This window comes from Seriola lalandi, unplaced genomic scaffold (assembly GCF_002814215.2).
Source record: "Seriola lalandi dorsalis isolate HSWRI2012SDOR001 ecotype SW California unplaced genomic scaffold, Sedor1 jcf7180002054883, whole genome shotgun sequence".
Classification (NCBI taxonomy): domain Eukaryota; kingdom Metazoa; phylum Chordata; class Actinopteri; order Carangiformes; family Carangidae; genus Seriola; species Seriola lalandi.
Window position 1 is genome coordinate 2,842,447 of NW_019525658.1, and position 12,332 is coordinate 2,854,778.

General features: G+C 39.8%; 2 protein-coding genes across 2 annotated transcripts in view; one reads left to right on the forward strand and one right to left on the reverse strand.

Annotated features, from left to right (window-relative positions):
• The window catches only part of mrpl41 (mitochondrial ribosomal protein L41), a 3,689-nt gene extending 2,725 nt beyond the window's left edge, over nucleotides 1–964 (forward strand). Inside the window, exon 2 of the mRNA XM_023397651.2 lies at nucleotides 330–964. Coding sequence (XP_023253419.1) covers nucleotides 369–776 — 408 coding nt within the window. The 5' untranslated portion in view covers nucleotides 330–368 and the 3' untranslated portion in view covers nucleotides 777–964. The remainder of the gene's footprint in view (nucleotides 1–329) is intronic.
• A 223-nt stretch (nucleotides 965–1,187) lies between these two features.
• dph7 (diphthamide biosynthesis 7) lies at nucleotides 1,188–9,856 on the reverse strand. Its single transcript, XM_023397649.2, has 10 exons — nucleotides 9,793–9,856; nucleotides 9,322–9,494; nucleotides 7,825–7,958; nucleotides 7,658–7,745; nucleotides 6,339–6,433; nucleotides 6,059–6,216; nucleotides 4,051–4,123; nucleotides 3,909–3,974; nucleotides 3,613–3,785; nucleotides 1,188–2,700 (listed from the first exon to the last, which is right to left on the reverse strand). Exons 2-10 carry the CDS (start codon nucleotides 9,451–9,453, stop codon nucleotides 2,291–2,293), a joined length of 1,329 nt encoding a protein of 442 aa, XP_023253417.1. The 5' UTR covers nucleotides 9,454–9,494; nucleotides 9,793–9,856; the 3' UTR covers nucleotides 1,188–2,290.
• Nucleotides 9,857–12,332: the final 2,476 nt, after the last annotated feature.

Below are 12,332 nucleotides of genomic sequence, written 5' to 3' on the forward strand. Positions count from 1 at the left end.
AGAGATCTATATTTATGGATTTGGGCGTCAGTTGATCAGACAAGGATTTCCATCCGTGTTGGATCATGTCGCAAACATAGATCTGCTGTTTCTACATTTACGTGGGTCTGCCGAGGTGAAACTACAATGGTGCATCGCTTTAGTTTAAATGTTGCTGCGGCAAGGAATTGTGGGATAGCATTTTCTCCTTTCCTCTCGTAAAAGAAAGGTCCAGTGTTTCCTATGCTAAAGGAGTTCAGATATAAATTATTGAAGCTCCTTTCTTTATCATTTAGAGAATTCAACCAGCTCATGTTTAAAACTGTCGTGTTTTTTTCTTTTCTCCGCAGGATTTTCTCTGTTCTGGAAGGACAAAACACAGCGGCACCATGGGTGTGTTATCCACTCTAATGAGGGGTCTGGTGAGAGGAGCGGACAGGATGTCTGAGTTCACCAGCAAGCGTGGATCTAGGACTCATAATAAAGGCAGGGGCTCGAGGCCCACCGGACTGAGGCTCTCCAGCAGAAAGTTCATATCCATTAGAGCCATGATTCCTGAGTTTGTGGTGCCTCATTTGGAGGGATTCAAACTCAAACCGTACGTCTCGTATCGCTCTCCCAGAGGAACAGAACCTCCACTCACAGCGCAAAGTGTGTTTGCTGAAGTGGTGGCGCCGCAGATCAAGAAAGACTTTGAAGATGGCACTTTCAGCAAAGAGCAGCTGCAGAAATATGGATTTGAGCCCACACAGGAGGGGAAGCTCTTCAAGCTGTATCCCAAGAACTATGTGCGTTAAAGATGCACTCAGTGTCATTTATTTACTAGGAAAGAAACAGACTGCTGATTAAACACCTGCAACTGACATGAAAACTTTCAGGAGACTCATCACACAAGGGACTGTATTTTATGTTTAGAAAATCAATTTCCTACCAGCGGTTGACTTTTATGTTACCTAATAAAGGAGACATGATCCATGTGGCAGAATTGTTCGTTCATTCTTTCATTCATTATTGTAAACATCAGTTAAACAGTTTGAGCTGATCATTATTTACACATCAAAACTATTAATAAACCAAGGGTTTGTGAGGCCTCACAATAAATTACACTGCAATGACTGAGACTTATTGTTTTAATTTGCTCATTACACTGATGAATTCAAATGAATATTCAGCTGTCTCCAAATTAAGATATGCACAGTGAGCCTAGACGGTGTCAATGTAACTTTATTGGTCGGAAAGAGGAACATAACCGGCAATAAAAGTGGCCTCAACACATTTTCATATAGTACTGTGATGACATTTCCAAAATCATCATATGGTGAAGATCAGCACCTCAAATTTCCAGCAGGACTAAACATAACACTTCAAAGCAAAACTGGGTACTCTACAAGGGAACCGTAATACCAGCCTTCACCCAGGTCATCAGGCATAAACCCTGTCAAAATGTCCTAAACACTGAACTAAATCCAGGAGCACAAAGCGCCTATCAGAGAGTTGTAAATTAGGAGAAATTCCCTTTGATGCTTAATGGAGCTTTAAGTACGTTTTGTAGTTGCTACATAGCTAATGTTAGCATTAAGCATCAAACTTCATTCCTTTACTGACCGACAGCTTCCTCCAGAGGTGGGAAGCAATGACAATGTTAACTCTTGTTTTGCTCCTGTTTCTATCACGCCTTTTCTTCTACTGAAGCTAGCATGCTAACCAGCTAGCTCTGGCCTGGCCGGCCCGTCATGTGACTTTCTGACATCGAGTCACTGTCCTCAGTCTCACCTGAAGAAGTAGCTGCTCGGAGGACATATTATTACTCTCTTGTACTGTAAATGCAACGATGGCTGAAGCTCTTGGGAAGACTGGTAAGTAAAGAGCTGTTGATGCTAACACTAGGTATGCAGCAATAGCAAAATTTACAAATAGCTCCTTTAATAAAGTTATTACAAACATTCACACATACCGCATGGGTCCCCAATTCCTGTGTTCAACTTGGTGCTGGTCTTGAAGCAAGGTGTTTTATTGAACAATTTACCATTATCACAAAATGCTTAAAAAAGCTATGATACAGGGTGAATGGTTGTATTGATCTTGCAGCTACAGGATTAACAGTATAAGGACAACACACAATTTATGTTTAAATATAAGTTTATAAAAATCAGTGTAATTATGAAAATATAGGGTTTTGTTAATCGTGATAATTCCAAAGTGACGGGGCCCATCCCATTGCTGGGCTGTATATTCTGCTTTACTTTGGTTTGATTTATAATTTGATAGAAGATGTTGCTGTAGTGTCGTCTCAGCCAGTGCTCCATCCTGGTTAACATTGCTCTGATTCTGGTTGAGCCTCACCTGGAGTCCAGTCCCAACGCCACACATGGAGCATATGGTCATAGAACGAGCAGCTAGCAAGCAGACAGGTCAATGAGGGGGCATCATGATCAGGGTTGAGGGCAGGGCCTGCAGCAGGGGTGGTAGATGGTGCTGCAATGCTTTCTGGGATGTATTGTCCAGCATCATCCTCCAGGGAAGTGTCAAAGCTGGCGGTGGGAGATTCGTACTGAATCCTCACGTGTCCTCTGCTCTCTGTGAGGCTTTCCTTTGGTTCTGTAGCATGAGGGGAGCAGGGAGCTGGATGGTCCAGGGACAGCCGGGACCAGTCAGCTCCATAAGCGAGGGAGTTGTGGAGGATGTAGGAAGCTACAACAGGACAAGCTCCTCCGCTGCCCTCTGGTCAATGACAGGAAGACAACACGGTTACAGGGAAACTCAATAATAACTGATTAGGCAGAAACAAACAGTCCAGACCACAAGTTCTCTTTTTGTTCTTCAGGCTCTTTGCACCAGCACATTCATTTTGAAATAAAATAATGAATACTACATCGAAGTGCCCAGTCTCAGCTTTAATTTTATTATATTTATGTTGATGTAGAAAAAAAACATAAAGAGCAAATTTAATCAATTAAAGCTGAGACTTAGTATCAATTATTTTATTTCCAAATTGAATGTGCTGACCCAGAGCCTGAAAACCAAAAACCATCCAAATACTTAGAAATTGGACTGTATATTCTGACTGCACACTTCTGAGGATTCAGGTGTTCAAGTGTTGGAGTCATTGACTATTCTTTTATTATTACTACTCATCCCCACCAGAGGTTGCAAGATACATTTGAAGAATTTGCCGGAGAAGGGAAGTTTAAATGTTACACAATATTATGCAAATTTTTTTCTTGTGAATTGCAGAACTGTTTTTAACTTTTTGCAAAAAAACAAAAACAAAACAACAACAAAAAAATCTGTTTGGTTGAACACAACTAGTAAACATTTGCAACAGATAACAAGGATTCTAGGTGAGGATGTCCTGAGTCTTTTTCTGGCCCTGTTCCCAGTCAGAGTTCTTTGGTACTGGGTATCTGCCAATGCTGAGTCTGATCTGATGCTTACATTGTATCTGGAAAGTCTTCAGACCACATCACGTTTTTCACATTTTGTTATGTTGCAGCTTAATGCTTAAATTATTCAAATTCATTTTCCCTCATCAATCTACACTCAATACCCAATAATGGCTCTATGATGACTTTAAAAATTCATGTTAAGAATCCAGAGCAAGTATTTCTTTGTCCATTTCTCTATCACACTCACCCAGGGCCTGCTGGCAGTGAAGGATATGGAAGTCATTGTGCATGCAGGCTGCGAGCAGCAGGTGCTGATGGGTCGGATGCCACTTCAGCCTCCACACTCCACCACCCATGGCACTCTCACTGAGAGGCTGTCGCATGTTCCTGCCATCCCACAGCAAAACCTGCTCATCATAGCTGCAGAAAGAGAAGCCAGTAACACAAGACTTACAATCACATGAATGAAGGAGCAGCAGTGGTAAAGAGTAGTCACAATCACAAAATGCCAAGTTACCAAACATAGCTCACTGGGAAATTTACCTGCCTGTAGCCACGATGTGTTCCCGATGTGGGTTGCTCTGAATACTGCACACACCCATCGAGTGCCTTCAAAAGAACAGACCAGAAATCGTCACCGTACTTTGCCTAAATGGACAGTCTAAGTGAAGGAATCAGTACTCACCTTTTACTGGTCACAGTGGGGCAGGAGGGACCCACCCTGAGATCCCAGCCTTTAAGTTTGCAGTCATCACCACCTGGTGAGGAAAGACAGACCATTTCTATGCAACTTGAGCTCACAAGCTAGTCATGAAAGATGAAGAAACTGGCGTTTTGCCCACTTCAAGACAAATACTGTGTGTAGACACTGATATGAATATCGTGTTGTCGTGAAATACAAGGTTATAAATCTACATTTAAGTATGTGAATATGCTCTATGATTAAGGGCTGGTGGGGGAAAGGGACAGGCAATAAATGGTGGCATTGACCATGATCATATTTAGGCATTAATTTACCTGGCAAAATAAATCATATAGGTATGATATGCATGACAGTTGTGAAGGCACTTTTGCAGTGATGTGAAAGAATAAATTTGTGACTATAATTTTTCATTCACATGATGTTTCTATTTCTGATTTAAGTGCTCACTGTTGTTGATGCTTTTGCTGATTCTGTAACTTGCTCTTTCATTTTGACATTCAGTCACGGTGGCTGTTGATGCTTGTACTACTGACCTAGGGATCCTGGTTTATTCCAAACTGTTTTGAACAGTTCGTCTGGTTTTTACATAGATTTTGCAAAATTTGCATTATGTAAGAAAATTATAAAAAAAAAGGAAAAAAAAATTAATCGGTGACTTTCTTTAGTCTACTTTCATTGCAGGTATATGTAATTACCGAAAGCGCTTTTAAAAATTCTCATAATGAAATAAGTCATTAAGTCAATAAAAGAGTCACACTTTTTGGTGAAAACAAACATTTTTAGCAGCTAATGTAAAAGCTTTGATGATCTGCCTATAGGTTGGAGAACTGTGTTGTGTGAAGTGTTAAGGCCAGTATACACTATGAGTAGGGCCTTGTCTCTCCTAAAGTTCCCCCTGCTGGATGCTGCACCATAAATTTCTTTCATAGATAATAATTAAAGCTGCTAGCAGCAGCTTTGGATGGGCCCTTGCACTTTGAGCCTGAATTTGGATGACCGTTGGATGACCGTTGGATACAGAATCGATGACTAACATTATTTACTTCAATCAAACTTTGACTTTGTGCAATAGTTTGGGACGGTTCCAGCCCTAAAAACCTCAGTGCTCAGGCCAAAGTAATAATAACAATAATAATCATATTAAGAATGATAAAAGTGTGGTGTAGGAACAAACAATTCATGATGCACTTTCCACATTTGTATCCATATTGTATTCACATCATGTTCTGTTAATTTCTTCTAAAAACGAAGGTATCAATCTGCTGATCTCAGACCTGGATGGTTGAGGCAAAACATTCCTGATTTAGGCCACGTCCATACCACTAAGTTTTTGTTTTAAAACACGTTTGTTTTCCTACATTTCCTCCTCCCATCCAAACCACTCCCCCAAAAACAGAGAGTTTCAAAAATTCTGTTTTAGTTTGAAAACTCCAGGTTTACGTTGTAGTTTGGACGGGCATAATAGAAGACCTTTGGAAAAGTTGAAGTAGACACCCACAGACTCTCCCTGATTGATCTTATAAGCCTCAATTACCAGTAGTGAAAGCAACATGAAAAATGGATTACACGTGTTACTGACCTTATTGTTTTTGCTAGCAGCTGTTGTTCAGTTAAATTCTGTATTTTAACGCTACGACTGTCTTTGTTGTTCCTCGTTCTGAGTATTTTGTGCAACTAATCATCTGCAGAGAAGACAATCTGCTTCCTGTTTACACAGGCCCGCACATGCTCAGTGCATGTGACTGGTCATGTATTTATATGTTTTCAGGTGTGTTAGTCTGGACGGAGATCACATAGTAGTGTGGACGTAGCCTTAATCCTGATGTAATACAGTAGTTATTAAATCAACTAAGTTAAAAGAAACTATTTCTTTTGGTAGCCCATACAATGAGATAAACACACTGACATACAGTAAATCTACACAGGTTGACAGTCACAGAAAGGAAAGAGGTGGGGGAGGTGACTGACTATAATTGTAATGGGGTGTTACCAGAGTAAATGAGCTGTGTATCCCAGTATGAGAAGGCTGAGATCCAGGCTTCAAAGTCATGGGCCTTCCACTGTGACAGAGTCGTCAGAGCGCCTTCAGCCAGAGAGACCACACTGACACAGCCGGCAGAGTCACTGCACACCACGCGCACGTCACTGCTGCTGACACAAACAAGGGGATACTTGACATGACCACAGTGACTTTTGTCCAAAATCTAATACTGTTAATGGAAACATACAGTAGTAGTTGTTCTGGCTCTGAATGATGCCGAGTACCTCACCTGTCCATCCTTCCAGTGGACCAATCCAATGACAGAGCCAGCCGCTCTGCTCCCACCTCCAAACTGCTCAGGGTCTGCAGACTGCAGCTGCCTTCCTACTGGATACACACATCCATGAGTGCAGACTACCACAGCAGTCACACACACACTCATCCTGCACTTTAAGATTCACAGCCAAACCTCCTCATTTTAAATCACCAGCCAGCTAAGAATTTATTTACTATTACTCTGGTATTATGTTCATGCACAACAACAAATATATGTGATGTTTCACTCATGCACATTTAATTTCTTCTTCTGTAAACAAACAAATGGATATGTCTGGTGAAATACACTTTAACATATCATATTGTATATTTATCATTAGGTGTCCCTGGCTTTCAGGTTACCACTGTGTGCATGGTCAGTTTGATTAAGCTGAAAGGCACTTGATACAACAATAAAGTACGGCAGTTTAACACAGTTTTAGTACATATGGTTGTGATTTGCTGGTAAATCTGCAGCACAGAACAGTTTGATGTCGCCCACCACAGTCTGTTTTGGTGTTTAGCTATTTCTTATGGCCAAAAGTCAAAGCAAGACAAGGCAGTTTATCCATATAACACATTTTATACATAGCGGCAGTTCAGTGTGCTTTATAAGTTCCATAATAAAATAAATAAGACAGGATTTAAAAACAACTCTTGTATTACAGTGACATTTGTTGTACCGGCAGTCTTGCATCAAGCCATATTTTAACCAGGTTTGTTTAGAATTACCTCCTTTCTTTACAGTGGCATATGTATATTGGACAACCCAAAAATCAGAGTTTGATCTTAGAGACTGATGATATATTAAATTGAAACTGTTTATGCTGATTCTGTAAACAAGCATCCCCAAAATGCCTAAAAATATAAGGCTACATCCACACTACTACGTTTTCGTTTAAAACACATCTCCTTCCCTACATTTCCTCCTCCCGTCCATACTATTGTGGAGTTTTCAAGTCCAAAAATCTGAGAGTTTCAGAAACTCTGCAGTCGCCGTTTTAGTTTGAGAACTCCAGGTTTTCCGCTTTAGTTTGGACAGGCAAAAACGGAGACCTTTGGAAACGACGACGTAGACACCCATGGACGCTCCCTGATTGGATCTTATCAGCCTCAATTACCAGTGGCGAAGTACAAAGTGTTACTGATCTTATTGTTTTTGCTAGCAGTAGTCATGTATGTCTGCGTTTTCAGGTGTGTTAGTTCGGATGTTGATTTAAAATGAAAACGCAGTAGTTTGGACATAGCCTAGGACGTCAGTGGCTGTGATTCTTCAGACATCACATTTCTCACCTGACCATCTGACATTGAGTACAGCTGCAGTTCCCCAGTGGCAGCTGCTGTTCCCAGCAATGCCTTCCCCGACACCGGCACATGGCACCTGAGAACATGTAAAAGAATCAATAAGAAGGAAGCAAACAGCGACAACAACAGCCACACGGGCAAACCTGATTTCTTACCATTTCATATCCAAAATGGCCGCTGTGTCAATGCGCTGCAGCTCAGTGAGAGGAGGACTCATCGATCCCTCTCTCCGAAAGTCAAAAAGGTACAAGCGACCAGTCCGGCTCGGGGTGACATCCTCTACCCCTGCCTACAGGAAAAACATTAAGAGACCAGCAGGATCATGAATATGTTTTAAGTAAAGTAACTTTTGGTGTGGAATGAACATCATGATTCAGTACAATTTAAACATTTAGTAAGATTCAGCTCTTATTTCCACAGTCGTCGTCCACCCAACCACTATATCCGACATACGGGCTTAATATGGTGAACAGTATAAGGCAACTAAAATTTCAACATTTTATTGAATTTAGGGCTGCACAATATGAAAAGAAAAAAAATCATATTGCGATTACTTTGGCAGATATTGCAATTGCAATTTTAGCTGGAATGGTTGTTTTTTGCAAAGGTTGTAGCCCATGTGATGAGAGAAAATGCGGGGCCATCCATTCATTACTTACAACAGATTTTGACAGAGGTTGACTATAAGGCCCTTCTTATGTTTTTAACTTGATTTTTTAAATTGAATCTTTATTTAATCAGGCAGTCTCATTGAGACTAAAATCTCTTTTTCAAGAAAGACCTGAGAACAAAAAGCAGTCACGAGACACAACTGACAACATGAGAACATGGGGATATTGAGGGTTTAGTAGTTACTGGATCGTGTTCTGTGGATATTAGATTTAACATTCCAGCTTTATAAATTAATAATGTTGGATGTCTATTTCTTCTTGACTGTAAGGGGTTCCAACCAACGCAGCAATACAGAGAACAATGATGAGTATGGTATCTGTCATTTGTGATAAACTGTGATACACTGTTGTTATGCTGCTCCATCAACGCTGCAAATGTTAAACCCACAGAATGTCACCATACTCGAGGACAGACAAGAAGGTTGACTGCACAATAGTTTTACAGCTGGAGAAAGACAGACATCCTTTAATTCTAGGAGCCAAGTCTGATTTTTAATTTTTGAGTCAAGTGTTGAATATGAACTTTGAATGACCGTCTTTTGTCGAGCCAGTTGACAAAAGCCAGTTAGTTGATATTGTGCTTTAATGGCGCATTATCCCAAACAAAGTGATTATGACATTTCTGCAAAGCAACTAAGGCAGAGTGTACCTGAGGCTTTCAAGCCTGTGGGGCAGTTTTACCACTTTCCCTGGTGGTAATCTAGCATTTTGTCCTTGTGCCTAAAGTTGAAGTCAGCTTTTAAGCATTGTGGTTATTTTCACAAATACAAGGTGCTCCAAACAGAACCAAAACAAACGTACTGCACTGTAAATATGAGTTAACATTAACATTAACGATTGCTAAAAAATATGAGGTCATGTCATTGTGTGATTACTGATCGATTTTTTAATTACAATATAAAAAACCAACGACATTAACTAGTATGAGGTTCTGTCCATGTGACTGGTAATGGATGTACCGGGAAAGTTTTCAAATCTCACCCCTTTCTGTAGCTGATATGTCCCGCAGACCAGGATGTTGTGGTTCGGTGAAACAGGACACCACTCCACCGTGTCAGCACTCTGCTCCGTGTCAAACACTTGTAGGCTGCGGGTCCTCGACTTCCAAGCCATGACCACCTGATCTGCATAACATTACTTTGCTAGAGCAGTAGCTGAAAACAAAATTAATACGTCTTAACTGCACAACCAAAGGTAAACTGAGATTTTAGTGGTACGTTCATCCTTAAGCAATATTAACTAGCTAACTTTCTGTAGGCTAACTGAGCTAACTCAATCTGTTTGGTAGCTAGCTAGCAAGCTATAATTAACTAGCTGCGGTCCCACGCAGCGCAAACTGTCATTTCATAGAGTGAACAGATTTTCAATGGGTGAATAAAATGTCCAGAGTCAAATTATTAGTTAGTTTAAAACTGAACATACACAGAACTTATCATTATCAACAAAACTCACGTGTAAACCAGCCTGGTACAGTCCTCACACGGCTTGGGAGTAGTGACGTCATGTCACATGACCAACCAACGCCTGCGTCATGAGTGCCCGAGCAGCCTGGATGCAGTCAAACATTTTTGGGACAACTTTACAGGTATAACTTGGCACAAAGTACGGCTATTACCCCATACATTTTGTATCACCAATACAGTTAAAGAATTACATGTGAAAATTTTTACATTATATACATCCAACAAATCTATATTTCGCGAAATTTTTAGACACCCAATTTTATGCAATAATGAACCAAAATCCTCCTTGCTCGATTGACCAATTATATAATTTGTAAAAGTAAAAATAACTTAAATAGAATGTAAACATATCATTACATATTATGAACATAATAAATATGTAAATTTGATGATCCTATAAGGTAAATTTCATATAGGCTACATAAATGCAGGGTAACATGGAAATAAGAGGATATAATGAAAAAATAATAAAAAAAACTCAAATTGAAAAAATCAACTACACTACAATAAAACTGTGAGACATGTATACTGTCTCACAGTTTTATTGTAGTATATATATATATATATACACATATATATTAGGCAATTTATTTTTCATTATTTCATTCATTATTATTTCATTATTTTTCATTGTTTTTACGAGTTGTATTTATTTTACTATCATTACGCTTGTAGTACATGTTTGTATTGTATTTTTAAAAATCCAGCAGTTAACCTCCCACTCGTCTTCATGGCTCAAATGGAGCCGCCTGAAGAATGGATGTATTATGTCTCTGGTGTTACAGACTACGACAGAGACAGTGCTATTCCCCTTGCTATTGATGAGGTACTTTACTCCATAGATCACTTGAAAAATGATAAGTCCCCAGGGACAGATGAGCTAACTGGGGAATTCTAGAAACTGTTTTCTATTTTTACTCAAAGTTTTCACAAACAGAAAGTATTATTCTCCCCCCCAGTTTGAGTCAGCCATGCTTACTGTAATACCCAAACCCAAAAAGGATTTACTTCTCATTGAAAATTAGCATCCAAAATACCTTCTTCACAATGATTATAAGATTGGTGCTTCAATATTTGCCAAGAGAATGGACTTTGTCATTGGAGAGACACAATCTGGATTTATAAAAAAAACATATACATATTTAAAATAATTTATGTTTAGTCTTAGATATCCTGGATTACTAGCATCTATAGCTTCATACTTCCACTCCATAAACCATAATTTTATCTTTAGCTGTCTTGAGAAATTTGTTTTGGCTCATTTTTTGTAGTGCAATCAAAACATTATATAGTATGCTAATTGTTACATTAAAGTCAGAAATGGAACTTCTCCCAGATTTAACTTCAAAAGAGGACTTAGACAAGGCTGCCAAATCTTGCCTGATTGGTAACTACTGAGATCCTTGCTGATCACATCACCATGATCGATTTATGAAAGAATTTCTGCTGCAGGAAGAGAAGTTGTAATCAGCCAAATATCAAACGACACAACTATTTTTCTGAAAGACATCAGAAAAACATCTTATGCCCCTTGACTTAATTCAGTCCTTCTCTAAAGCTTCAGGACTTTACCATAATATCAATAAATATGAACTTGTGCCTGTTAAAGATAGTTCAGTGGTATCTATTTGTGAAAACGTTTCAGTCAGCGGCTCCAAAGGGACCTGAGTCTGAAGGGCAGAATTTTGTCGTCACAGAGGGAATATCTTGACTAACACGCAGTGCAGTCAGAAACTCTTCAGACCCCTTCAATTTTTCACTATCAGTCTTTTCCCTCATCAATCTTCACCCAATATCCCATAAAGACAAAATGAAAACAGAATCTTAGACGTTTTATAAAGCAGCGAGTGCAGCCTTAAGTGTTCTTGGGTCTGACGCGATAAGCTCTGGGGCTTTTCTGCCATTCTTCTCTACAGATCATCTCAGGCTGTGTCAGGTTGGAAGGGTGGCCATCAGTGGACAGACATCTTCAGGTCTGTCCAGAGACGTTTGTTGTATGCCTTGTTAAATTTGTAAAATACTCATTTATACTCTCTGCCGACTCCCTCCTAAATCCTGGGATGAAAAGGTAAATGTTGTTTAAACTTATTTTCTACTAACATGCTGTTTTTGTTTTGTTTTTATTAACTTATTGTATGTATTAACTTGTTGTTATCTTTTGGTCTTGGTGTTGTATTTATGTGCCCCATGTTTTTATATGTGCTAAATGCATATATCCCACTGCTGCATATCCAATAGCCCCACTGTCTCACATGTCCCTGAGACTCCTGAGCTCTGGATCCAGGTTTTCATTAAAGATCTCTCTGTACTTTGCTCTGATCAGCTTCCCGTCAGTCAGGCTCCCTGTCCCCTCCACAGCCGGGTGCTGCCTCCACCGTGCTTCACTGTTGGGATGGTGTTGTTCAGGTGATGAGTGGAGCCTGGTTTCCTCCAGACATGACTGCATTACAACTGAGGCCAAACCATTCAGTCCTGGTCTCATCAGACCAGAGAATCTGGTTTCTCTCAGTCTGACAATCCTTCAGGAAC